This window comes from Phalacrocorax carbo, chromosome 2 (genome assembly GCF_963921805.1).
Source record: "Phalacrocorax carbo chromosome 2, bPhaCar2.1, whole genome shotgun sequence".
Lineage (NCBI taxonomy): Eukaryota > Metazoa > Chordata > Aves > Suliformes > Phalacrocoracidae > Phalacrocorax > Phalacrocorax carbo.
The window spans coordinates 28531951-28557451 of NC_087514.1; the positions used below are offsets into that span (position 1 = coordinate 28531951).

At 40.2% G+C, this 25501-nt stretch overlaps 1 protein-coding gene across 2 annotated transcripts; it reads right to left on the bottom strand.

Moving 5' to 3' along the window:
- Positions 1 to 9926: 9926 nt before the first annotated feature.
- OSGIN2 (oxidative stress induced growth inhibitor family member 2) lies at positions 9927 to 25184 on the bottom strand. 2 transcript variants are annotated; one of them, XM_064442443.1, is made up of 6 exons: positions 24809 to 25184; positions 21669 to 21823; positions 16731 to 16867; positions 14453 to 14644; positions 13734 to 13825; positions 9927 to 11758 (listed from the first exon to the last, which is right to left on the bottom strand). In XM_064442443.1, exons 1-6 carry the CDS (start codon positions 24850 to 24852, stop codon positions 10711 to 10713), a joined length of 1668 nt encoding a protein of 555 aa, XP_064298513.1. In that variant the 5' UTR covers positions 24853 to 25184; the 3' UTR covers positions 9927 to 10710. The 2 variants fall into 2 exon arrangements, with proteins under 2 accessions (XP_064298513.1, XP_064298514.1); XM_064442444.1 differs by having other exon boundaries at positions 21669 to 21851.
- Between the last annotated feature and the right edge of the window lie 317 nt (positions 25185 to 25501).

Genomic DNA, 25501 nt, shown 5'->3' on the forward strand with positions numbered 1-25501 from the left:
TTAGGATTTCATTTTAGGCTGTTTATTTCTAATGTTTGCCTGTCAGCACTATTTGGGGTGGGTGGGGGAGGAAGCTAGCATCAGGGTTTTTTCTTTTCAGAAAAGCTTTGTTAATTAGATTTTTGTATATTGTCAGTTTAATCTTGAGGTGGAGGTTTTTGAAGACTTCATAAATAAGTTAGACCAAACTTTAAATTTGTATCTGAGTAAACAAAAAGTATTTAATATTGATAAGGTCAAGGTTTTTCCTATTTTTGAAGTTGGTGACATCAACTTAATTGTAGTCAGCCATCAATTTTGAGTGATGGCAGATTTGAAACAAATGTTTGAATTCTAAAGTTAAATTATTTTTGCCCTATTATGTCTTCAGATCTTCAATATTTGTTTGAATGGCCTATAGACTAGAAACACTCTTATAAACTCAGAAAAAGATACCAAAAAATTTTACAGCAGCAACAAGCAGTTTAATTTTGGTTTCTTGGAAAGGGAGAGAGAGGCAAGTGCAGTTTCTTTTTCTGCATATTTCCTTTCCTTTGCAAATAGGAGAGAGTTGTGTTTGAAAATGGCTCTTTAAGAACAAAAGATACATATGGAAAGCCCAAAAGCTGCATGTTGAGAACCATCAGATTATGAGAGTCTGTACTTTCCTGTAGTACTAAATGAAATAATCTTGTACATTCCTCAGAGGTTCTGATATAATGGTGTCTCACATTCTGTAATTCATTTCTGATTTGTAATGAGACTCAAGTTAGAGAGGGAGAAGACCAAATTTGATAGTTTCCAGGAGTCATGGGAGTGGTGGGGGGAACCAAAAATGAGACCTAAAGAATCAAAACTGGTTGGGGCAGTTTCCCTGGGGGTTAAAAAAAAAACAACACAAAAACAAAAAAACCAACACAAAAACCCCCATGACAGCTCCAGATGAGGAAGTGGCAGAGAAGCCAAATGAATCCCCTTGCTACTGGAAATAATGTCTGTTATTTGTGCCTTCTTCGATCACTGTAAAAAATCTGCCCTTCAAAATAATTCCATCATCAGTATTGACAGTGAAAGCTATGAAACAGCTACCCATTTCTGGGTTAGGAGAGCTCATCTGAGAACTCGGAATTTGAAGGATTCCTTTGGAAATACAATGAGAAAAGTCTTCCAGGTTTTCTGCTCAGCTCTTTGGAGCCGTCACATACAGATGAAGATGGATAGTAGCTCTATCACATCCTGTTTCAAGAGGCAGGATGGTAGGAGCTCCTTCCTTATGTGAGGAAGTAATTTGGTTGATGTAATCGAATTTAAGTGCTCAGTAAGAAAGCTGCTTCCTCTGGCGAGAGCTCAGAACATGCAAGCAAGATGAGCTGAGCCTGTTTCAAACCACTCTGTTGTGTATCAGATTTGGAGAACAGCATCCTGAGATCTGTGTACATCAAGATAGCAGATATGCTGAAGTCAACATGGTTGCATGGTGTCAGAAAATATTTGGTCTTCAAAAACCAGTCTTTCCTCTTGTCTGTTTTGGCATCTTCTTGATCACTTCTTAAGGCCATCCAGAGTGATATACAAAGTGCAAGACCAGTACCTCTGAGTGCAGCAATAGCTGGTGAGAGTGTTCTGGTTTGTAACTTGTATCAGGGCACATCAAATCTTGCCTACCAAATACCTTTAAGATGATGTTCTAAAGCAGCTGAAATATTTCCTGGAGGAGATGTACTCACTGCTGGTTGTTGCACCCTCAGGTGAATTTTTCTGTGGTCACAAGGAAAATCTTCAGGTTTTCCTGTTGAAGACCCACTGGTCCAACAGGGTAGCTCTTGTAGACTGTTGAGGACGACCTTTTTGATTGTTGTTACTAAATTCAAGCAAATAGCTTGGACAGCAGTATATCAATGGACAAGATCCTTCAGAAAGGTTGCGTTTGCAGTTGTAAAAAACAATTTGTCATTTCACCTTAGAAATTACCAAAAGACATAATGTACCGGGGTCCTTCTACAAGAAAGTAAAGGCTAAGTCCTTTTCTGCTCAGACTGCAGTCTGCTAGCGTTCAAGCGCAACCCTGGTGGCATGTCTGAGACCACCCTTCTGTTCACTTTGTATGGCTTACGACTCTTGAAATCCATTTCTCCAGACAGTTGAATTTATCAGCTTTGATACTTTTTGTTATTTACTGTCCTAGGACTGATGTGACTACATCTACCATGTGACTGGTAGAGCACCCACAGACAGACAGATTTCTTTATGGACCTTGGTTGAGATGTCTTCTCTGTAACAACGCTTCCAGCATAATCTTCTAATTTCTTTGCAGTCTTTCACAGGCAGCCATGTGCTCGCAGGAGGGGAGGGCATTGTGGGGCTTCCATGGGAACACCAAGGGGAAAAAAAGAAGTTAGGACCAGCACTTGCCTAAGGCTTCACGCAGTGTATGTGACTGTTTTGGGTCCAGCTTGAGGGTGCTTAATAGGTAATAGTTTGGTTTCTCATTCGGTTGCATCAGCTGTCTGGTTGATGAGAAGCCTCTGAATTAGTGAACCTGAGCCTTTCGCTATTTCAACATGAAGTTATGCTTGCATTAAAAAAGAAGCTTAGACATCTAAGCCTCTACCGCTTACCCAGGGCTTGAATTGTAATTCCAAATTCATGTAACAAATCCTATTCATAATACTGAAACTCTTCTTCCATTTTAATATAATTTTGTCATGATTTTCAGCTCCAGGCCCTAGAGGAAACATGCTTGTTGGCTTACTGGTTTGGGCCTTCTGTTACTGAAATTTCTGAGGTAGATGATAAAGGACACAACGACATGATCCAAGGCTTGGGAGCCTGAACATCCACTGAATCACATCAGTATGTGCCTTACCCCTGGAACTATGACAGTAATTTGACCTGATGTTTCCTTTATTTTATAAAACAAACTACTGCGGGCTAACTCCAGCAGGCAGATAAGCCCCATGCATTCGCTCACTTGCTCCCCCCACAGCAGGGTGGGGGAAGAGAGAATCTGAAAGGAAAAGTGGAAAAACTTATGGGTTGAGATAAAGACAGTTTTACAGGTAAAGCAAAAGCTGTGAGCACAAGCAAGGACAAGTAACTTTGCCTTCTGCAGTTCAGAACTATTGCTGTGTCCTCCATTTTCATTCTGGGGGCTTTTGCCCTGTGGTTTCAGCATCCAGTTCACCAGTTTTCTGAGAGAATGTGTGGTGTTGATTTTCTTTAGAAGGTTAAAAAAAATTACATGACTCAGACATCTAAGGTTTCTTTCATCTGCCTCAAACCACACTTGCAAGCATAGCCACCTTTTTGACAAAATGCTGCTGTTCACCTAAAAATTTAAGTAGAAGCTTATCTTCAGATCCTCTTTCTTGCATTTTTCTGTGTGACACAAAATTTGAGGATTTATGATTGCTTTTTTTATAGCATACTCTTTGTTCACAACGCTCACAGGAAGGAGGTACACACAATACATAAACTAAATATACTTTTTATTAGCAAGGCTTTTAAAATACAGTCTTGCATTCAGTAGCTTAGCTGAACAGTTTAAAGCAGATAGAATTACTTCATGCACCACTAAAATAGAAGATGGGTGCTGTATCGAACAACACGCGTAATTCTCAGTTTAACTCACACCGGTTTCATCTGGCTTCCTGTCACCTGGGAAAGCCACTGTCTTTTCTGGCAAGACTACCAAGATACTCACTGTTGAAGTTTGTTTTCTGTTTCTGTCCATTCACATCTGTGACTATCTGCCCCTTTTCTCTCCTACCCTTACTCCCCCTTTTCTTCCAGAATGGGAGGGCTGGTGCAGCAGGGCTGGCCTCTCCTCTGTCACTGCACCAGTTCCTATATTCTGAAAGCGTGTTTGCAGTCAGCTTCACGTTCTTCCCTCCACTGGCCTTCCCTATCAGCTTCCTCCAGAGTACTCATCCCCCTTCATTGCCTCTGGTCCTGAAGTGTCCAAGAGGCTCTATTCCACGTGTTTACCACCAAACATCAGTTCCTAACTAATGAATCAGCTGAAGTCTCTGCTATAGCCCTGCCTCCAACCTGCTCCTATTACCATTTTGTTTTGTACAGGTGTTTTCTCAGTCCTGATTCTTACCCTTTTTCCCTCCTCCCATGCAACTAGCCTTCTCTTGCTCTGTTCCTTTTCTTGAATCTATCTGTCGTCACATTTGGCCACATCTGGTGTTTGATTAACAAATTAGCTACTTCCAGTGTGTTCTGGTTGTTCCAGTGTCTCCTTGGAACTTAAGCCAAGTGTGGCAAAACCCGAACTGTCCTCCTTACCGTTATTCCTCACGCTTCCACTTACAATGTTTTGATAACCACCATCACCACATTCCAGTGAGATAGTTAGATGATAGACAAAAAAATCCAATCTTCCTAACTAGCACCTTTCCCTGCCCTTTTGTTTTAGCACTGCCCATACCACTCTGCCCCAACTTTGACTATCAGAATCTCTCAAGCGTTGGCTGCAGCACCAGATCCAGGGAAACCAACACCTTTTCCCTCCTTTTGAACACTACAGCTCCCCGAATGCCTCTTTCTCCCCATATTTCATTTTTGACTCTGACTTAAGAGCTCCCCACTTCTCCAAACCAAAATAATTGGCCTCTAGCTGAAACTGTTTTAATATTACTCCTTGCTAAAGGAGTTACTCCTGCTGACTCCATCTGTCAGCAGTTTTCACACATGAAGATAAAACCAGCTTAGCGTGCGAGCCTCAGATAAGTTTATCATCTAATCAAAGCTGAGGTTTTGCTCACAAGTTGTTTGCAGCTCAGACTATATTTCAGCTGACAGCAGATGTTCTGTACATGTTTACATTGCTCATCTGAAAAAAAGGAAAAGGGTATGACCCAAGCATACTCCAGCAAAAGCAGAAATACCGAGGCATGACACATGGAAATGACATTTACATAGCATCTCCAAGTTGGGTGTATCGTGTGTGTGAACAAAATTATAGGTAGATGAATATAAGCCTTTATCATTCAGAACTGGAATTCCACAACCAGCATACCAGAACTAACGGAGAAGTGGGCAAGATCACTGTACTGGCTTTCCATGTGCCAGGTAGATGTAAGATCGCAGCATCAGTTCTCAAACAGCAGTAACTTGGTGTTCACACAGAAGCTGGTCCTAGAATCCACACTGATGAAAAATGAGCCGTTTCCCTCTCCTCAGTATCCCCTGGGACCATAACCAAATCTCCCTGATCACCTGGACTCTAGCTTTAGATTTGTGGACAACTATTTTTTGTTTATATACCTAATTAAAAAAAAAGAAGCTAAAAATGCCAGGATTCCATGATATTTTGTGAATATATCACAAACCTAGTTGTTCATTTCTTTATGCTGGTGTGTAAGTCTACAGAGAGTGTCCAGGAACATGAAGCTGAATTTTAGTTTATTGAAGCATCCACTGTAGGCAACATAGGCTGGTTCTTGCACATTGCCAGTGATCTCAGAACAAAGAGATGGAAGAGGAAAGTGCAAATTAGGTGAACTTAGTCTCCAGGACAAGTCGTTTCAAAAGGATAGGAGAACTAAGAATACAAAGTATATTCTTTTCCTGGTTTTGATTACTACTGATGACCACTAGGTTACAAGAGTTGGCTTAATATGCCCTGGAAGTACAAAATTATCAACTAGAAAATCAGCTAGCTGCAGACAGGTGTAACGTGAACTCGAGTTCAGGGTCTGTATAAGCTGAAATGTTCTGTAGTGCCTGCAAAGACAAAACATCCTTAAAAGTGCTTGGCTTCACTCTAATTACTAAATTACACCGTAACACTTTTATTCCCCACAATCTTTGTTCCTTACACCAAATTCATCCTTGACCTCACACTCCCTTGTGTATTCAAGCTTCAAAAATTAGTTGAGCTCAAACACATTAAGTGTACCATATTCCCCAAAATATAGTCTTTTGCAGAAAAAAAAGGATCTGTTTATAATTCAATATCCTAGCTTCAAATTTGTACCCCTAATGTCACCAAAGCCTTTCTCTATCAAAGAATGTTTCGGTTTCCATTTTTCCTGCTAAATGGAATCGGGTATTAAAGTGATTTCAAACAAAGCATGAGTTTTCTTTCAGGTCGGGCAAGGGGAAAAGGGGGAAGTAAATGTCCAAAAAGCTCTCGCATTAGTTGAGGCGCTGCGTTCCCATCTCGCTCTCACCTCAAAAAAAAAAAAAATCCAAAATGACAGAACATTGTTATTGTAAGGTTTTAAAATGTTATTTAAATTAAAATTTAACAGTATAACACTTTTAGAATATTTTTGTTCCATGACTTCTTCAAACTGAAATCATTACTATACAGATGATAATAAAATCAAACAAGCAGCTGTGTTTAAGGCATGTGTGTGCTACCTCTTGCTGTTTAGAAATGTTTGGGAGCTAGCACTGTTACAGCACAGATTCCGCTATTACATCAAAATACTTGTTTGCTTTCTCAGAAGTAGAAAATAGGGTACCAGAGCAACCAAGTCTCTTCCCTTGGCACACCACCTCGCTGATCCAGTCCTACAGCTTCTGGAGCAAATACAGTTGCTTCTAGCTCACACCTGTGTGGTGCACGTCACTGAAAGTTCAGTTAATAGCCAATTAAAAATACATGGCAGCATGTTCAACTAAGAGCTCCAACACAGAGCTCTAAAGCTCCAGGATGCAGATCTTGACACAAGATGGGAGACTGCCAGCCTATCAACGCCGCGTGGATTCACGTCAGCGCCTATAGGTTTGCAGTTCATATGGCTCAGATTCTTTGCCACTTTCCTCCCATCGTTCCTCACTAGTCATCACTTGTTATCAGTGAAGACTCACTAGAAGTTTGCAAATTTTACACCCCTTCTTTCTCAAGAGCAGTTGGCCTAAAAATGGCCTTTTCTTCCTTTCCACTGGATATGCAGGTCAGGCCTGCCTCAAAAGCTGGGTCTTCATTTGATTTCCTCCAGCTTCGAATAAGTACTCTGGATTTCTGGCTCTAGCCTTCTTTTCACAGTTCTTCAGCTGCAAAAGAAGCTACAGCCACTTCCCTCTAAAATATCAGTTTTTTTCATTATGCAACCATCACTCTGTGAAGTTAGTAATTTAAAAAAAGGTGCCTAAATCACCAGGCCAGGAGAATGCAGTATACCCCAACAGTCCCGAGGGCTGATGACCAGGGACTTACAGCTGTGGGATGCACTTTGGCGTCCCTACTCAGTGTATTGGCACTGTTTCTGGCACCTACACTCTTTCCATGCATTCACTGGCAAGCCCTGGTTGCTAGCCCAAGGCAATGAATGCATTTTCCTAAGAGATAGATGAATCCAATATTACTGTCACCACTCTCTCTGGATTACTTGCAGAAAGTATTTCTGCGTTTACTCATCAAGGTAAAACTTAGACTTACTCTTCTGTGGAAAATGTTTTAAGCAGAAGTCAATCATCTACTGGAAACCAAAAGAAAGGCCATGCTGTTTCCTACCGCCCTGTCAAGGTGCTGTCATTAACAAGCACCTCTTGTTAAATAATCGCATACGAGGCAGATTGTTACGGAAATTACGACAAATCTTAGTCTCAGTTCAACAGCTGAATACTACTTAAAATAATCTTAGCAATAATTTAGCTAAGAGACACATTCAGCGTTAAGAACTAAACCCAGATGTGAGAGACGTTTTCCCAGTAGCCTATTAGAAAATACACTGTATGGGTCAACGTACCTTTACAAATTCTATAAATCCAAATTAAGTCCCTTTAACTAAAAATTATATTCTTCATGTCTCTATTTTAGTAATAAATATTAAGTAGTAAGCATCCTTTTTAAATCCATGATGTTTAAAAGCTTATCTTTCTCACTAAAAGAGCAGCTGAAAGAAGCAGTCTCCCTTCTGGGAACTATTATAACATAGAGGAAATTCAAATGGCTTTTTTTTTTTTTTTACATCTGAGAAAAAGTATTTCCCCAAAAGACAACTATTCAGTGCCAACATGTAATCCACAGTAAATGTAGTAAGTATACTTTGGGTATAACTATCCTAAGGCAAAGCTTGAATTTTTACATCTCATTCTCTCAAAATACCAGAGAGAAACAGAAATTTCTCTCAAAAATCAGAAACCCAGAAGAGAGAAATTCCAGCAACAACTTCAAAACTAGGAATTCTGAGAAGAAACAGGAGGATGTTTTAGTAAAGCTCGGGTTGAAGAAAGTATTTTTATATTGGCTTAATAAGCATGACCAGAGAAAAATGCTCTGCCCAACTAAGGGGTCTCACATGCAATGCTTTTTTTATCTCAAAAATACTGGCAAGATTGATAAAAGAAGAAAGCAGTTAAACCTCAAGGTGCTGTAACACCACAGTGAAAGATACCTGTGTTGTCACAGGACAAAAATCTGCCACAAATTTGTCACGACAACACCCAGAGCCTGTAAGCAGCTGCAGCGGCGGAGGCTAAAGATTTGGCTGTTTGAAGCTTTTCTCCCCTTTTGCAAAATTACCGTTTGAGTAAATGGCTTCCTTTGTTTTGTTGGCATTTTAAATGTTTCACAGGACAAATGAAAATGCAGTAACATGCCATGATATGTTGTATTTGGACATTTATATTGACACAGAACTGAAGGAACATAATCACAGCGCAGATGTATTCCCAATATATTAACTGCAATAAAGTTCTATAATCAAGTATTTTAGCACTTATAACACTGATTCTCAAGTTAAAATTATTAGGTATCACAGGTTTAGGATAGATCTATATATACACACAGTTTCTGCCAAAGGTGGCAAACTATGGAATCTCAGTTAAGTTATGAAGAAAATAAGCCTAGAATTTAGCTTGATTAAAACCAGCTCAGATGTAAGTATAAAAACGCCTCCTAACTAGTATAGACAATGCATGATTAAATCCAACCATGTAGGCAATGCAGAAATCAATACAAATTCTGCCTAATTTGTGTTTATTTTTATGCAATTAAGTTGGCGCTAGATTAAAATTTATAATTAGTAGTAGCATCATTTCACAATTTACTTTGGACTTCCATTTAAAATACTGTCATTTTAATCCTTGCATACTTTACCTTTTTAACTTCTATGTCCAAAGTCCGAGTAACTTACTCGGATGCGTAAAGGCCTGCAGTAGCCACAGAACCCCTAATTCAGTAGGCACAGAAAACAGGCATTTATTGCATATAGGTATCTACAACTTACGAAAGTTAGATAGCTGGGAACCCAGCAAGCAGTTTCACAAAGTCTAAGCCTAATTTCATTTTTAAAATCTGTTCAAGTTCTAACACGGAGATTTTAATCATGCAAATACAATACCTTAAACTAACATGATATTCTTCAACACAAAAAAGCCCCAAACAAAAAAATAAATAAAACCTATTCCATCACACTGGACCCGAATGAAAATGTTTGGTGATTAATCGGTTAAAACCAAGCACTTGTTCTATCAAGAGTTCTGGAAGATAACTTACGTTCTCTAACTAGTTGTTGCTTACCTCATTATGGTGAGTAACCCATGAGCGTGTTTAGGTAAATCAACTACTCTAAAACCCAGCAAATGAAATCTAGGTCTTACCTTATGGAGCAGAAAGGTGAAACTTCAATTCAGAGGTAGGTACAAGTTAAGTCTTTATCTTTTGTAAGAAGCTTTAAAATTTATAGGAACTATGGCATGTTTGTTTTGGGTTTGGTTTGTTTATTTTTTAGCTGGCTGTGAGATATAAGCCTTTTCCAAGTTTCAAAAACTGCAGGCTAAAATAGTTTTAGTGTTATGTGCTGCTCTAGAAAAAAAGTAACCAACACTTAGTCAAATGGGAGATGAGAATGTCTATCACCCACCTTCATCAGTCAAGTGATGCCATTCAGTCTTCCTCAGCTAGGAAGCAAAAAAACCTTAAGCTTTCTCAGGTACTTAATTTTTCAGCAGTACACTAGGTATTCATTATATTGACACTGTAATAAGAGCACTTATATCAGTACTTTATTGTTTATGTTAACGAGTATTCTCAGAATTTACATATCGCTGTAGGGGAACATCTCATGTTAGTCCTTCTACACTCACCCAACTCTAGGCATAATGTAAAAAAACATTAATGGATTGTGTCAAATCATGTGTTAAAGGTTAAAATGGGAATGCTTATTCTTTTATTGCAATTATCAGATGGGATAATTTATAACTGTTGAAGAATATTTCTTGCTTACAGAAATCCTTTTGATGGTAAAAACCCCTTTACTAAGTGCTTATTCCAAGTATTACTGTATTACTATGGCAAATAAATAAAATCCTTGTTTCAAGCAGAAGGCTCCAAATTTGCTTTGGGACCAAGAATCACTTTGTACTAAGCAAGCTTTCTGCTTTTAGAAGTTATTTTAATTTCACGGTAAAATTATTGTGTCACATTTGACTCTAAAATGTAAAGCCACTCTGGTAGGCATCGCTTTCCCCAGAGGAAGTCTGCTCTTTCAGCTGAGCAAGAGATAACAGGCAGGTCAATGCGAGTTAGTCTCATTTTCTGTTTATCTGGAATAAATTCCAGTTGAGTAGAGATCAGTTGTAATAGCAGATCAATTTTTTGTATTTTAAAAAGGTGAAGTATTGTAGTATCAGCATCCTTTACCAAGCAATACAAGCGCAGGTTACTTGTATACAACAGAAATGTGACTGCTATCAACTTTCGCTGTCTGTGAGTGTTCTGTTAGACTACGTCTGTAATCCTGTACTTGAAAGTTTCTAATGTCTCATTTACGGTACCCCATCACCTCCTCCATCCCCACTTTCAATCAATTCATGTTTCTTCTTTTGTCTTATAGCCAAGCATCGTGCAATGCCCAATGCACCTCCTTTTAAAAACCGTACGAAGTTGTCTCCCACCAGAGGGCCTAACGCAAAGAGGTTAGCTTCTTTAGTGCATTCATAAGTGTATGGATCAATCTCTATAGGATTCCCCTTGCACGTGATGGGCTGATTAGAGTGATGACCTATGCTGTGTCCTTGGTCCTTTAGAAAGAAAAGATTTGGGTGAGAACCTATCAGAACTAAGGCTACAGAAAACTTCAAAATTTTCTTCAGTCCGGAGGCACTCTGAAGGACACATTTCATTTCAGGCTTGAAGGAAAGTACATTGTGTTCAGGGAAACTAGTGTAAGCAGAATGTAGATTAGAGTCCACAGTATGTGACTGAGTACACATCATATGATAGACCTTATGGTATTCAGGGTAAAGCTCTTTAGGTAACTGTTTGAATATTAGACTTGTATCGGTAACTCTTCTACGAAACACATGGATTACTGGGATGTTGTTGTTGTAGGCACACAGTACTGCATCAGCTGCTGTAAGTCCAGCACCCACAATTAACACAGGGTCTACCTTCCCACGTAGCTTTCCTTTGCTGATAGCAGCTCCGAAGTCAGACATGGAATGAAGCACAAAAGGAAAGTCTTCTCCTTCAACTTGTAGTCGTCCAGGAGAATCAAAGGTTCCTGTGGCAAGAGCCACGTTCTCAGCAAAGAGGCAGAAGGGCACGTGAGAACCATCTGTTGCTCGCTGATAACCTCTGACTTCCCAGTTTCTCTTTATCAGTGATTTCTGTCCATCTTCCATTTCCAAATGCTGTGTTGAAATATTTTCATTTAGTTGACTTCTTTCTTCGTCATCCTTCCCTCGGTAAAGCCTGGATACTGATGTTATGTAAACATTGTCTCTGAAATTCTTTTGGAGGCCCATGACTTTAACGTAATGTTTATAATAACAAGCTATTTCCTCTGGCATTACTCGATCACTCTTTATATTTCTGAAACAAAATTGAACGGTTCCGGTTAATATTTCAACCTTATCGGTAGTTTGAATATCACCTATAGCATACCATATGACAGTCAAGAGTACTGAATCTGCTCAGTGTAACTGACACTGGGTTCAGTATCTTTAAACGCATACAATTTGGGTTTTTTGTTCTCTTGATTCCTGATATACAACTATTAAAAAAAAAATGTTGCCTTGTCTTGTAAATCCTTAACAATGTAAAGTGCTATGATGATTAACAAATTAAGCACAACAAACCTGTGCAGTATCACAGCAGGTCTGTAAGGAAGTGTTTTACAAAGCCAGTTTAGCACTGGCTAAACTTGTACTCAGTGAGAATATGCTTACTCAGGATATCAATAATTAAATATCATAGTAATTAAGTGCTTATTCTGAAACTCTAGGTTCAATGTATTGCTTCAGTCAAGTACTATTCATTATACTTTGCAGGAGATCTCTCCCTTGGTTACAGGTAAGTTTAGTAAGTGTAAAATTATGTAGTTCCATATCACAGGAATGAACAACGCAAGTATGACACAGAACCTTAATGGAACTACGTAAATAGGATTATTATGTCCAAGTGTCCTATAAAAAAAACACCATTTTTGCACTGCAATCATTACATCTACACTTTTATCATTTTTATTCCACTCTCCTTTATAAAAAAATAAGCTCAAAATGGAATTGTTTTGAACAGGTTCATGAATTTTGCTCCATTTTTAGAAGTGAGCTCTAGGAAGAAGTCAAAAGAAACAGCAGTGAACGTCAGGATTGCCGCTGAATTACGCTTAAAAGCGTATTTACAAAAAATTGGGCTACTCATTCTCATAGATTAACAAGATAACAACATAGGTACTTTTAGATGTTCAGGTTACTGCTCTGAAAATCCTGAGGAGATATGTACCGCAAAAGATAATGCCACAGCGTGACACCTGTTACAAGGAAATTTAGGAAACTATTTTACATGACTGCAAGTTTTCATTATCATCAATACTTTTAAATGTTTCATCATAGTATAACAGGTCAGCATTTCTGGACTCAGTATTATTGAAAACAGTAATATAAACAAAATAGCTTCAGATAATAGCAGCTTATGGGATTTCAGTTAATAAAGAGGCAGGATTACTGTGGTTATCTAAGAAAGCGATTAAAGAACAAAGGTACAGGTCTTCACTATGAGTGTTGTCCTGAAATGAGTAACAGTCTGCCCTTAAAGACATACGCCCAAGTAATTCTACTTCTTTTGCCATACACGGTAGAGGAACAACTTCCTTTAATTTTGATAGAACAAAGTGAGAAAATTAAAATTTTAGAAGAAGGTTATGTAGAGCATTCCTGGTTCCTCTGCTGACATGGACCTTTGTGAACTAATTGTATAATGAAGTAAAAACAAGGAGCTTGTACAAGACAGTAATTTTTATTCTCTAAAATTTTTCCAAGAATCTTACTACTAGAAAATAACATAGGGAAATACTGAATTATGCTCTTAAAATTAAAATTCACAGATAGCAACATTTCAGATGCTGCAGCTTTGCCTATAAAAGTAAATACTGAAATATACAATGTCCTGAATTACAAGAAAGCTAGTGAGCACAGCAAATTAAGTTGCATCCATGCTGAAAGACACACATCTAATACTTCCGTAGATTTTTAAATTCTTCTCTCGATCTTCCCTCAACTTTGATCAAAACTGCTTAGAGTAACAGTGCTTTTTTGTGAAGTGATGTAAAACACACCACTGCTAGTATGTATACTTTCAATACACTCAAAGCAATTACTCTGGCCAGCCATCCATTTTTTTCTGTCAGAGTAGACATAGCAGATTCATTTCCAGTGCCATCAGGCAATTTAATAAAGAAAGCCATCCTGTGAACAATGAAGTTTGAATGTCTTCCAGTTCTTAAAACGATGTTATAAGGATTCTTACAGCAACTACATTTCCCAAATACATTATGCAATACCTTTACCTGCGTTTGCTAGCTGCCCACTCCTTAAAGGTGAGGCCAGGCAGTTCCATCCAGTCTCCAAAACTGATTGTTAGCATAGAACCTTCCATGGACTATGGAGAAAAAGCCAAGATGCATGAGCAGATACGTTCAAAATGAATACATTTATGTAAAACACGGTGAAGTTTTTCTCATTGTACTAATTTAGAGCAATAAAATACCAGAACATAACATAATACCAGGACATTACATGAAGTGTTGATGAACTACTTTTTGTGTTACAGTTAGATACTATTTTAAGGAGCAACTACATGACCTAATAAAGCAGAAGGTGAAGAGAGAACAAATGAAAGGGAAACTAAAATCAAGTTACTTAAAATACAAAACAAGAAGCAAAAAGTCAGAAACCAACAGGACGTGAACATTAAGATTTTGTATAAACAGTACCCGGAAAAAATGCAAAGACAGGAGAAAATAAGTAATAGAAAATACTCTTCATTGTAATTCATTAAATTAAAACTAATTAAAACACCACATAAAGCAGAGGTCATGGTCACTAATCCCCAAATTAAGGACACTTTTTCCTTCCTTTCACATCTCTCTAGCATATTTGGGCTTTAGTAATTGACCAGATGAAACTGCAATTGCCGTTACTATCTAAAACAACCTTAGGGAGTACGAAAATCCCCAAAGCACAAAATTACCAAGTTACCCTGAAGTGATATGAAGTTTTTACTCACATGCCAAGCCCCACCAGGTGGTCCTTTACCAAGCACTATATGGGGAATATAATTATGTTGTTCTAGCTTCCAGTGCAAAACTGGTGGGTAGTCATACCCAAAGTCAGCATCAGGATGAAGCAGCGTATCAAAAAGCACTGCAACTGGGTTTGAAGAGCGCCCTTCGAGGCCTTCAGACAGGTACTCCAGATCCTAAAGTATGAAAGAAAGCTCTGTTCATGCAATTTTTACTGTTAACCACACTATTCTGATATACAGAAGTTGAATTTCAGAAGAAAAGACAATTTGTTCAAGTTGCATTTTAAGTAGACATAAGTAATGTAGAGATTCAATCACAACAGTTTTCCGAAATAAGTGCCATGACTCAGCTCCTCTGTAACTCCAAATACTAAATTTCACTCATTTAAAAATTACATGTTACTAACACAGTAACACCACGGCAGATCAGTATTTGAAATTCACTGTAGAAGAAATAAAGAGACAAATATTCAGAGATCAGAGCAACTTAGTAACTTTTATATTTATAGATAGTAGATTGCTTTTAATGAAGAATGGCTAGTAATTATAGGAGCTACATTTTCATAAAGCAAAATTGGATTCTTAAAACATTAAGTTTTAAAGATTGAGTAGAAAAAGCTCCTTTGACAGCTCTTAGGTAGTTCCAACACTAACTTTAGTATATTTTGAAACAAGGGAGGTATTATAAGTATTATTTTTAAAAATTTAATTAAAACTAGGCTTATTTTACAAAGCAGTTAATGTTAAGAGCAATTTCTAGAACTTTTTAAAATGTTCACATTTCAGCATCTATTAACCAGGCATGTTCAAAAAACTTCGCAATGCAATGGCAAATATTTGAAGACAGAATAGTGATCTGAAGAAAGAATGAGCCGTAAGGCCAATTTTTACAAAGACAGAGCAGTTTAGCTTCCTAAATTGGGAAAAATCTCAAGGGGTCAGGGGACGATGAAGTACATGAAACATCTGTAGCTAAAAGCTTAGGCAACCTACTCTCCTCCCCCAAAAAATAAACCTTGAGACTTGAGGTCAACATTACATGCAAACAGCACTGCACTAAAACAAACAAACAAAAATACCCAAACAACCCCTACTTCCTCACTACACACTTATATGCATGTTTGCATTTCAAATAAATTAGTCACACAGGCAATACAGCTAGTGATAGTATTGAGTAATCCATCAGGAGTAGAGTGAAGTGAGTAGAAAAGAATGATAACATGGCAAACAAATGGACAAGTGGGGAGAAAAATAATGGAGAAGATTTAACTAATCAAATGAGACAGAAAAATTGGCTGTATAGAAGGATAACAAATACAGCACAAAAGCAATCGTGATGCAACACAAACACTGGAGGATGCGTACTGTTCAGGAAAGAAAAAAGGATTGTGTTTATCGAGGATATATTTCCCTAATATTACTAAAAAAGGAAGTCTGAAAGAGAATTGTACTATTTCAGAAGATTTTAACTTGAAGTATGTTAGTAGCACGTGTTCTTCTACAACAGTGCCCAAACGTCCTAGGACATGAAAGCTGGTATTCCTGCATCGGCTACTCCCTGACCAAGTGGTGCCTTACACACTTTTGTCAAGTAGTAAGAACATGACAAAGGGTAGACCGTAAAACCAAAAAACATTACAGACTAAAAGCCCTCAAGCACCACAAAACCCACCACATGCCCCAGGATTGGATCTAATGGTCACGAGTTGATTCTATTTAAATTAACAGAATAACAGAAGAACTTATGAATGCAATAGAAATACGATTAGGTAACTACGTGGGCTGTTTCTTCACAATGCAATCTGCATAACTTTTTTGTATAACCAGTTCTTAATATAGATTGCTTTTCATCTGAAGTGCCTTATATCAAATTTGTTACAAGCGACTGAAGCAACTTTATTCTACAGGTAGGAAAAACAGAGGCCAAGAGATAAAGCTAGTTGTTTGAGGCCACACAGTAACTGAGGTTTACTGTGATGTAATTCTTTCTGGGGTGAGAATATTAAGTCTTTTTTTTGTCTATGGTATTACTTATGTAAGTTGTAAAAGCATTTTAAACAGGATCATTAAAGAAAGCCTACTGTTTCACAATCCAGCTTGCAGCAGGAAAAAAGCTAGACATGATGGCAACCAAGGCCAGGCTGGACAGGGCTTGAGCAACCTGGTCTAATGAAAAGTGACCCTGCCCATGGCAGGGGGGTTGGAACAACATAATCTTTAGGGTCCCTTCCAAGCCAATCCATTCTGATTCAAAGCTTACTTGATCAACAATGGAAAGATGTCGAGCTTCTTCTAATTTCGTATGTAGAATGGGGTTCGGGTGTATAGCTTCAGGAGATAAATATGGCCTGTATCCAGAGAGCAGGTAAGAAAGACAAATTCCTGAAGGTCCATTTCCTGTTAAAGAAAGAAGTTATTGCTTTAGTAAATATGTCAAAACCTAAAATTTTTAAGTCACTAAAAAAGCAGGAACAAAAATCATACTGAAGTAGTATCATGTGACACTGACCTGATTCAAAGCAGCTTATAAACTTTGCAGTAAAATAAAGCCTACCATAGGAACTTCCTCCAAATAAACTGGGCAAAATGTTTTTCAGGTAACAGGAAACAAATGACTCTTTACACCATGAAATAAAATGCATATAAAGAAATTTCATAACTCAGTATGTAAAATTCACTATTCTTGTGTAAAAGTGATCTGATGATTGAGATCTAGTCTGCCTGTCAATCACAGTGACCTGAGTATTATTGCCGTCTCACAACTTCTGTGTTTTACAGTAACCAGTGTAAGTGGGAACACGAACAGAAAAACAACCTAGAGTATATGCTCTTCAGGTCTGATCACAAAATAAAAAGGAAGGAAAAGTGACAAGCAGAAAGCTGAAGACTGTGCAAGTCAGATGAGAAGCTACAGACACAGCTCAAAAGCAACATAAAAGCTGAGTGAAGACAGGCACAGTAGATAAGTCGTAAAGTACAAGAAAGTCATGTAAGACCACATACATCGTTCAGCAATAGTATCAGTTCAAACATCCTTCTATAACCTTTTTGCAACATTTTATAATTCATGTATGTGCATTATTACAATTTTAATAGACTAACTTATTTTCAAATTGTTATTAAAGGTGTGAAATGGATGGGACCAAAATATTACCATAAGGTAATTATTTGTTTGTTTGACTAGGATTAAACGAAGTAGGGAATCTTATTTATAACATGCAAATATAAAAGTAATGCTTATGTTGCAAAGCCAGATATCAAAAGCTAGGGAAAAACAAAGTCAGAAAAGTATGTGTTGTGACACAGAATTTAAATATGTGACTATGTACAATTATTTCCATAGCTCCTCTTCCTCATTAACTGAATGGAGAGCAGCATAGTGTTCTCCTAATGAAACACTATTCAGTATTTTGTCTTTGTTTTCCCATCTAGGGTGCCACACATGGTATTCACCACACACTATTCAAATTCTGGGCTAAAGATAAAGTTACTAATTCATTCATGTTTGTACACAGCATGCATTGTTAGGATGTCAGCTCTTACTTCCTACCATTTCAACTCTTCATCTCAAGGGTTCACCCGTTGCTTCCTGTTCCATCACCGTTGCACACAGTGTTTCCATTATTTGATTCCAATCCCACTTCTCCAATGCCTCTCTCTTCCCCTGTTTCTGATTTCCCAGTCCCTAAATCCCCCATCAATTTCCTGAGACTCTGTTCATTTCCAGTCTCTTCATCGAGCAGACCCGTTTCCTCCTCCACCAAGCTATACTCACCACTCTGGTCCCCTTTACTTTATTACAGTGCTGGGTGTGTAGGCCGATCACAGCCATGGGCTGTAAGAAAATCACGCGGGCTCACTACAGATGAGCTCTTCAAAGACCGAGACTGCTAACTTGTAAAACATCTTCAATAAGCACGTTTTCTCCAAAGGCCTAGAACCTGCGCAAGTATGTGAGAGACTGCTCAATGAGTCCCTTAAAGGCTTTTACCAAACAATCTGAGTTTTGCACCAGAATAGGGAGGCAAAACTAAAGGCATTAGAGTACCTGTGTAAGGACCATAAAACACTGGAAAAAGACTGTCTAGGAAAGCCATGGATTTCCATCACCGGGCTTAAATCAAAAGTCTGTAACAAAAGTTTTAAATATTCGTGATCCTGCCTATATTATTTCCCAAACCACTTCCATTCTTATTTTTCCATTTACAAAAAAGACCACAAGGAATCCTTCAGACAGCAAAAACACTCTTCCTTACTCTCACACTGTCTACCCTCCCACAAACAGAGCAGCATGAGGTAGCTGGTACGCTTTAGTCCAGGAATTCACTTAAAGCTTAAGCTGGATGCCTGGAAGGGCTTGCATCCACTGGCCACATACAAGATGGATGTAAGAGAGAACCTTAGCAATACATTGAAACCATGCTTAACAAAATCCTATACAGTTGTGAAAACACTCTAATCATACCTATAGTTCACAAGCATTCCAATAACTGAGTAAATTCTTAACTGCTTTTAGAATTGTGTCTCATGCATAGTAAAAAAAAAAACAAAACAAAACAAAACAAAACCAAAAAAAACCCAAACAAAAACAAACCAACCTGTTCCTTTTTACAAGTGCATAGCTAGATATTTTTTCTACTGCGATGTAGAGGAATCTAGTCCATGATGGAAAGAAAAAAATGTGTACCATATCCAAGGATGCCAAGTTAAAGATTATTCCTACTGGGTAAGACTAAAAAGAGCCAAATGGATAACAAAGTTGCCAAAACAAAGGCTAACAAAGGCCAAAGAAATTACTGAGGATGGGATAATGTTAAGGTGAATTACTGCCACTGAGCTCCCTAGCCCCACCCCTGGGACTACCCAGAGAGCCTATCCAAACCAGTTCCTATTCTTTGAGCAGACCGAGTCCAAGGGAAATAAATATATTCCCTCGTGGATATGCTCAAGAACACACAGGATTAAGGTTCAGTTGCAAGGTCTGCAATTAGACTTGCTATGATTTTCTAAAATCCCTGGGAGAGAAAAAAAATCTTTTTGAAATGAGAAATTTATACCTGAGGAGTTTGTTCTTTATTTGCACACAACGCCTCCAATAATGACTCTGATCACAACTGAGAGATATTACTATTATAAAAGCTTTAGAGATACAATCAATAGATCCCAAACCCCCATGGCCCTGATCATTTAAGCGGCAGTTAATATTTTGATTGAATAGCAGCAGAGCAACAGTAAAATCACCTTTACATTATGTGTCTAAACTTAAAGCAAATAATCAACTTCAGACATTGTAACAGCCTTGTTATTTGGATGAAAATTTAAAACGTAGTGTTTATACAGTAATGATGAAAACTAGTGCAGAAGATGAAAGTGTTTAGCACAGAACATCTTCTAGACTTACTGCTCCAGCATGAAACGCTTCAATCCCAACTCACTCAAATGGAATGTATCTTGTTTCCTCCCAATTTCTTGAAGACGACAGGTACAGCACAGAAGTTACTTAATAATACCACAGTAGCTTAGTACTCTATGCAGAACTGCAGTACAATATGCAGCATGAGCTTAGAATCAAATCTTAAACTGGGCATCATAGAGGGGAAAAAGGGGATGGTGAAGTTAAAGAAAGGGCTATATAGGTTATTGTTTCATCATTAAGTTAACTGCTTACACATATGTCATCTTTTTCCTTCTGATTAATAAAATAGTGCAACGAGAAGAAGATGGCACTAGGAAGCTAAAACAATGTTTAACCCCAGCTATACAGGAATCACACAGAGAAGATTAAGCCAGGAGACAGTGTGTGTGCGTACATGTATGGGAGGGGACAACTACTATTTTTGTATTCTTCTACTATATTGTGAAATCATTTTAGATCCCTTCTAAGGCTCTTCAGACACCCAATGAATTAGTGATAACAGGCTGCCAATGGAGAAGATCAGTCTGTGAAGTGTCTCAAATGTATCTGTGAAAAAGCATTTGGGCAACGCATTTGATTTTCAAGGAGAAATAGTCAAAGCAGCTGTGTTTGTTGTCAGCACATAGAAAGGCATTCTAGACGAAATAAGTATTGAGCACAGGTATTTGCATAATGTGTATTTGCAAAACCAAGCAGTGAAAACTGAGTCATTAACCATATGGCAAACCTATACTAAGGTTGACAAAATGCCAGGAAACTGTTGCTCTTCAGCTATGATGCAGAACTCAGCAAGTGATTCACGTCTGCCACATCCACGTAAGTGTATTACATGAACATTATTTTAAGCTATCACAAAGAGAGCGTTGAGAACAGGCACTGCACAAACACCCGTCTTTCAAAGTTGTGGAGATTTACAGTGAGCACATTACATTGAAACACCATCCTCTGGAACCTCTGCTTGTTTGTAGGTACAATTAAAGCTGTTGGTTTGCTGTGGTCCCGACAGCTTTGGACTAGTTTATTGAAAACCTCCTTTACTTCAGATCTTTTCTTTATCCCCTCATCAAGTCATGGCAATAAGGAGCTGGTGACCAGCTGTTGCTGATGAACCCTGGCCCAGTACAAATCATCTTGGCACCCTCAGTTAAGCTGTGTACCTAAGGAGGCTGCTCCCTCTGCTCTCCTGTCATTCAACAAGATTTTACAAACACAAGCCTTTAACTATTTAATCAGACCTACACTTTGTTGTTTTAAGCTGGTTGAATTGACTTGGATTAATTTTTGGAAAGATGGGACAACATTCAGACATTAGTGATGGATGCAACAAAGAAAAAGGCAATTAACGAGAGACGTCAGCATCTAACCAACATAAGGCACACATTTTACATTATGCTTTTCACTGTCCCGTCTGACCTCATGAATTTCTACTGGTGCACCCTCAACCTCCATGCAACCTGAAGTAGACATATCACATTAATCAAACCCAATGTGATCAACACTATAATCAAAACAATTCTTCTGTTAAGACTCATGTATCTGCTACCAAACTAATGAGTCTCATTTTTTTGAAGCACAATTTGAATTCAAATATACTCCAATAGCAAGCCCCTTAACATAATTTTATGGTACTGTTATTAATCATAACAACTGTATTACTCTAAACAAACATCTTCACTGTAAGGATGCTAAGCATTAGTTAGTTAATGATTAATCACTTCATGCAGCAGGTCTATAAAGGCAATGGCAGTGACAGAGAATCTTAAAAAAATCAAAAAAACTCACCTATTATTACTACAGGCAGAGTAAGGAGGGAGTCCCCAGGCAGAACAGTTTCTTCAATTAAAGGCATTCTTTTAACCTTCCTCCCAAGACTGTCACCAAAATACTGGACGAAGGAATTCAAAAGCTGTCCTTCAGTTTCAGGGCTGCTGTAGCTTCTAATTTAGAAGGACAGATTGGAGAAAACTAAAATGAAACAGTTGAACTGTTGTCAGAACAGCCCCTTCAAAAATAAAGTTGCTTTTGACGTTTTAAGAGCTATGGAATTGGTGAAACCAAGACCAAAACAGATACACTCCATCCAATCACAAAATTCTACTCTTAAGCACAGCTTTTCTAACAGATGATTTTTAAAGAGTCCACTTTCTCCTAGAAAGTCTACAGAAGGGTAACAAAAAGGCACAGATGGCTCTGCAGAGATGCAGATTTCTAATTCCAGTTTACACAAAGCCAGGGTATAACCAACAAGCATTATTTTGATTCCCCCTCCCCAGCAGATCTCATTCCTCATTACCCTTATCAAAAGAGGAAGAGACACACACCGCCTAGCCAATTAACAGTAAGGCCAGCCAAAGGCTGAAGGAGCAGCTAAGGTACGACCACAGCCGTTCACATCCCTTCCTACCTACTGAGCAGCACAGAGGGCTTTGCCCAACAAATTCTGGTTGGGTGGAAGCAAGGCTGGCTAAAGCTGACAGTGGCGCGAGGATGGAGAAAAGTGTGATCCCTGTAAGCCCTAGACACAGCCCATTTTACCACTGTTAAAAGAAAACTTCATAAAAGGAACTGCCACGCAGCCACGTCAGCTCCTGCACAGCAGACCGCTTTCGCCCCTACTCGTTTTCCTAGATTTCTCAATTTTCTCTCTGCAACATCCACTTAGGTTCCTCTCGCAACTCTTCACCATCTAAATGTGCTTCTAGACTATGAATATTTATTTTATACTGTTTGCTGCTTAATTACTTAAGAGCCCTTTCTGAAGCCTTTCCAGGTCATTGAAGAAGCACGCGCTGTGTAGTTAGGAAGGCAGGGGCAAATTAAAAAGAGCTTGTTATTGGCAGTTATTTTATCAAGTCTTCAAAATAAAGCTTAACAACTTTTAAAAATTAAAAATAAACATTCTTCTCTTTACAATCAGTTTTAATAATTAACTTAAAGTACTCTTATTTACTTCCTAAGGATCTGCGTATCTTAAAGCTATCCTAGTATTTCAGGAATTCTTTTCTACAAGGGACCAAAAGCGTACGACACTGATCCCATTTCCATGGCCTTCAAGAAGCGACGTACATTGCGTGCCGCCTCGCCTCCCACGACACTGAAGGTTCTGCTACGTATTTCAAAAGCCTTTCCTCGATGGGGAAGTTTGAGGTACTCTGGCACACAGTGTAATATAGCTGTCTGACGGTTTTTTCCTTGTTAAAAGGGGTAGGGAACTATTTGAATGTTGTATTTATTTCAGAAAGCAAGTACTTTAGATCTGTATTTCCCACACTAAAACAAAAAAAAAGCGTGCAAATTACATGCTCACTGTCTGATTTCAGCTGCACATTAGCTCTTCCTGATCTTGGAGATGCATAACATACAAGCAGCGTGAGTGAGATGAAGACGAGTAGAAGGCAGAGAGAGGATATCTAATTATCGTACTGCTTTTTTCACCTCCACTTTTAGATAGGCACAGGTAGACTATATTATTTTCCAGCCTTTCGTCAAAGTTAACTAAGGGAATACTACACTATGCTTTGCAAAAAACAGGCTTAAAGAGAGCACGCGTGTTCTACTGTGGCTTTAATATACTTGCTGTGCTAGATGGAAGATAAAAACCAAAAGAAACATTTCAAACCCTCTTTTATGGGATATACGCACAGTGCTGTAGGCTACAAAAGAATCTCTAATAAAAACGTTGTTTCTGTGCAGCTTAGATAGCGTATCACAAACTACTCAACTGGTACAGTGCAGAATCTAATTTTGCACAGAAATGCCCGCGTACAACGCGCAGTTTCTCCACTGTTGTGCACGTGAAGCAGACGAAGGACTGCTGTCAGGAGCACACACTTCATTTGCAAGACCATCGTACCAGGACCCAGTAAGATCTTAAGTTAGGGGCTGCTACCAAAACCACCTTCCTAACTTTTGAACAACACTGGAAGTCATCAAGTACCATAAGTTTTTATATTGATAAAAACTCATGGAAGACAGCTTTCCAGTGGTGGGGATTTGGTAAAAATATCTACGGTTCTAGTCCTGCAGAGATGCAAGTGGGCAAAAAGATGAGCCAGTTCCAAAGCTGGCGCTTAGTTTACCTTATGCTAGTCATACCATATCACCCCGACAATTACATTCTGTCAAACACGCAGGTTCTACAACTGTTCATAATTTTTTTTTGCTTTTTAGTGCTTTTTATTTTTATTTGATGTGAAAAACCCATTAAGAGAAAAAACCACAGCATATACATAAATGCTTTTCTCCCTTTAAAAAGAAAATCTTTCATAATAACTGTCTTAATTTACTGCAAGTTATTAAAATAAGAGATGCCTTTTTCAGGTGGCAGTTTTGCAAGATCCTAGAATTCCCTGCATACTTTTGGCAAAAAAATTAAGTGAGCTGTGGGCGGTTAACAGAAACTCGTTATATAAAAGGAATTTAAATTTGGTCTCACGTTGACACTTTGGGGGAGCAAATTTAACACCGTCAGATCGCCGGGTTTGTTTCAAGCCAGCGAGAGGAGCGATGCCCACCGGGGCCGGGATCCCCGAGGGCGCGGCGCTGCGAGCCCTGAAGCGAAACCGAGCATCGGCAGGCGCCGCTTTCCTCCCCCAGCCCGGGCTGCGTTTCGGCGTCGCCCAAGGTCGCAGCGCGCCCGCCCGGGTCGCCCCCGCCGCGTCCCCCGTCCGCCGCCGCCCCCACCCCGGCAGCGGGGCGGCGGAGGGGGGGCGTGCGGGGCCGGGAGAGACCCCGCGGCCGCCCGCCGCCACGCAGCAGCTCCGCGGAGGCCGCAGCACCAGGGCGGCCGCCGCGCTCCCTGCCCGCCGGTGTCCCCGTCTCCCCCGGCGGCCAGGACCCCCCTCGCCCCGCTCCCGCGGCGGCCCGGCTCCCGCGGCGGGCAGGGGGCGGCGGGCAGCCGCCCGCACCGGGCGCCGCCTCACCTGAAGTGACCGGCCAAGGAGCATCGGCAGCACCACACGGGCATGGGGGGCGCCGGCGGGCTCGGGGCGCCGGCGGGGCCCAGCGGTGAGGCTGCGGGGAGACGCCGCGCCGCCGTTCCCGCTCCTCCTCCTGTCGCCGCCGCCACAGTGGGGCCCGCGCAGCGCCGTCCCTCCTCCCCGCTCACATGCGGCAGCGGGTCACACGCGGGAGGAGGAGCCGCCGCCAGCACGGTGAGGGAGGGAGGGACGGGCGGGGTAAGGAGGGGAGGGGAGGGCGCCGCTTTCTCCTCCTCCTCCTCCTCCGTACGCCGAGGTGGGAGGCAGCGCCGCGCCCGCTCCCCTCTGAAGGATGCGCGATTCGCCGCCTCCCCCCTGAGGAATGCGGGGAGGGGAAGGGAGAGGAGCCCTGGCCTGCCACCGGCGCGGGGGAAGGATGAGCAGGGAAGGCGGAGCAGCGGCGGGGAGACACCCCCTCGGCCCGGGGGCGAGGGGGCGCCAGCAGGAGGGGCCGCCCGAGCCCGCCGCGGCCCCCCGCCCACAGTCCTCCGCTCCCCAGAGAAAGGCGAGGGCCGCCCGCCGCCGCTCCCGCCGCTTGCCCGCACAGGCCGCGCCGCCCTCCCGCCGCCGGCAGAGGCACACCTGCGGCCTCGCCTCGGCCGGCGGCCCGGCGCGGGGGGCGCCGGGTCTTGAGGG

Coding starts and splice junctions, on each gene's coding strand:
- OSGIN2 (XM_064442443.1), bottom strand. CDS start 24,852: ATGCCCGTGTGGTGCTGCCGATGCTCCTTGGCCGGTCACTTCAG. Junction 21,824..24,808: donor TCCTTGGCCGGTCACTTCAG/GTGAGGCGGCGC, acceptor CTTCTAAATTAG/AAGCTACAGCAGCCCTGAAA. Junction 16,868..21,668: donor TCTGCCTGTAGTAATAATAG/GTGAGTTTTTTT, acceptor TTTCTTTAACAG/GAAATGGACCTTCAGGAATT.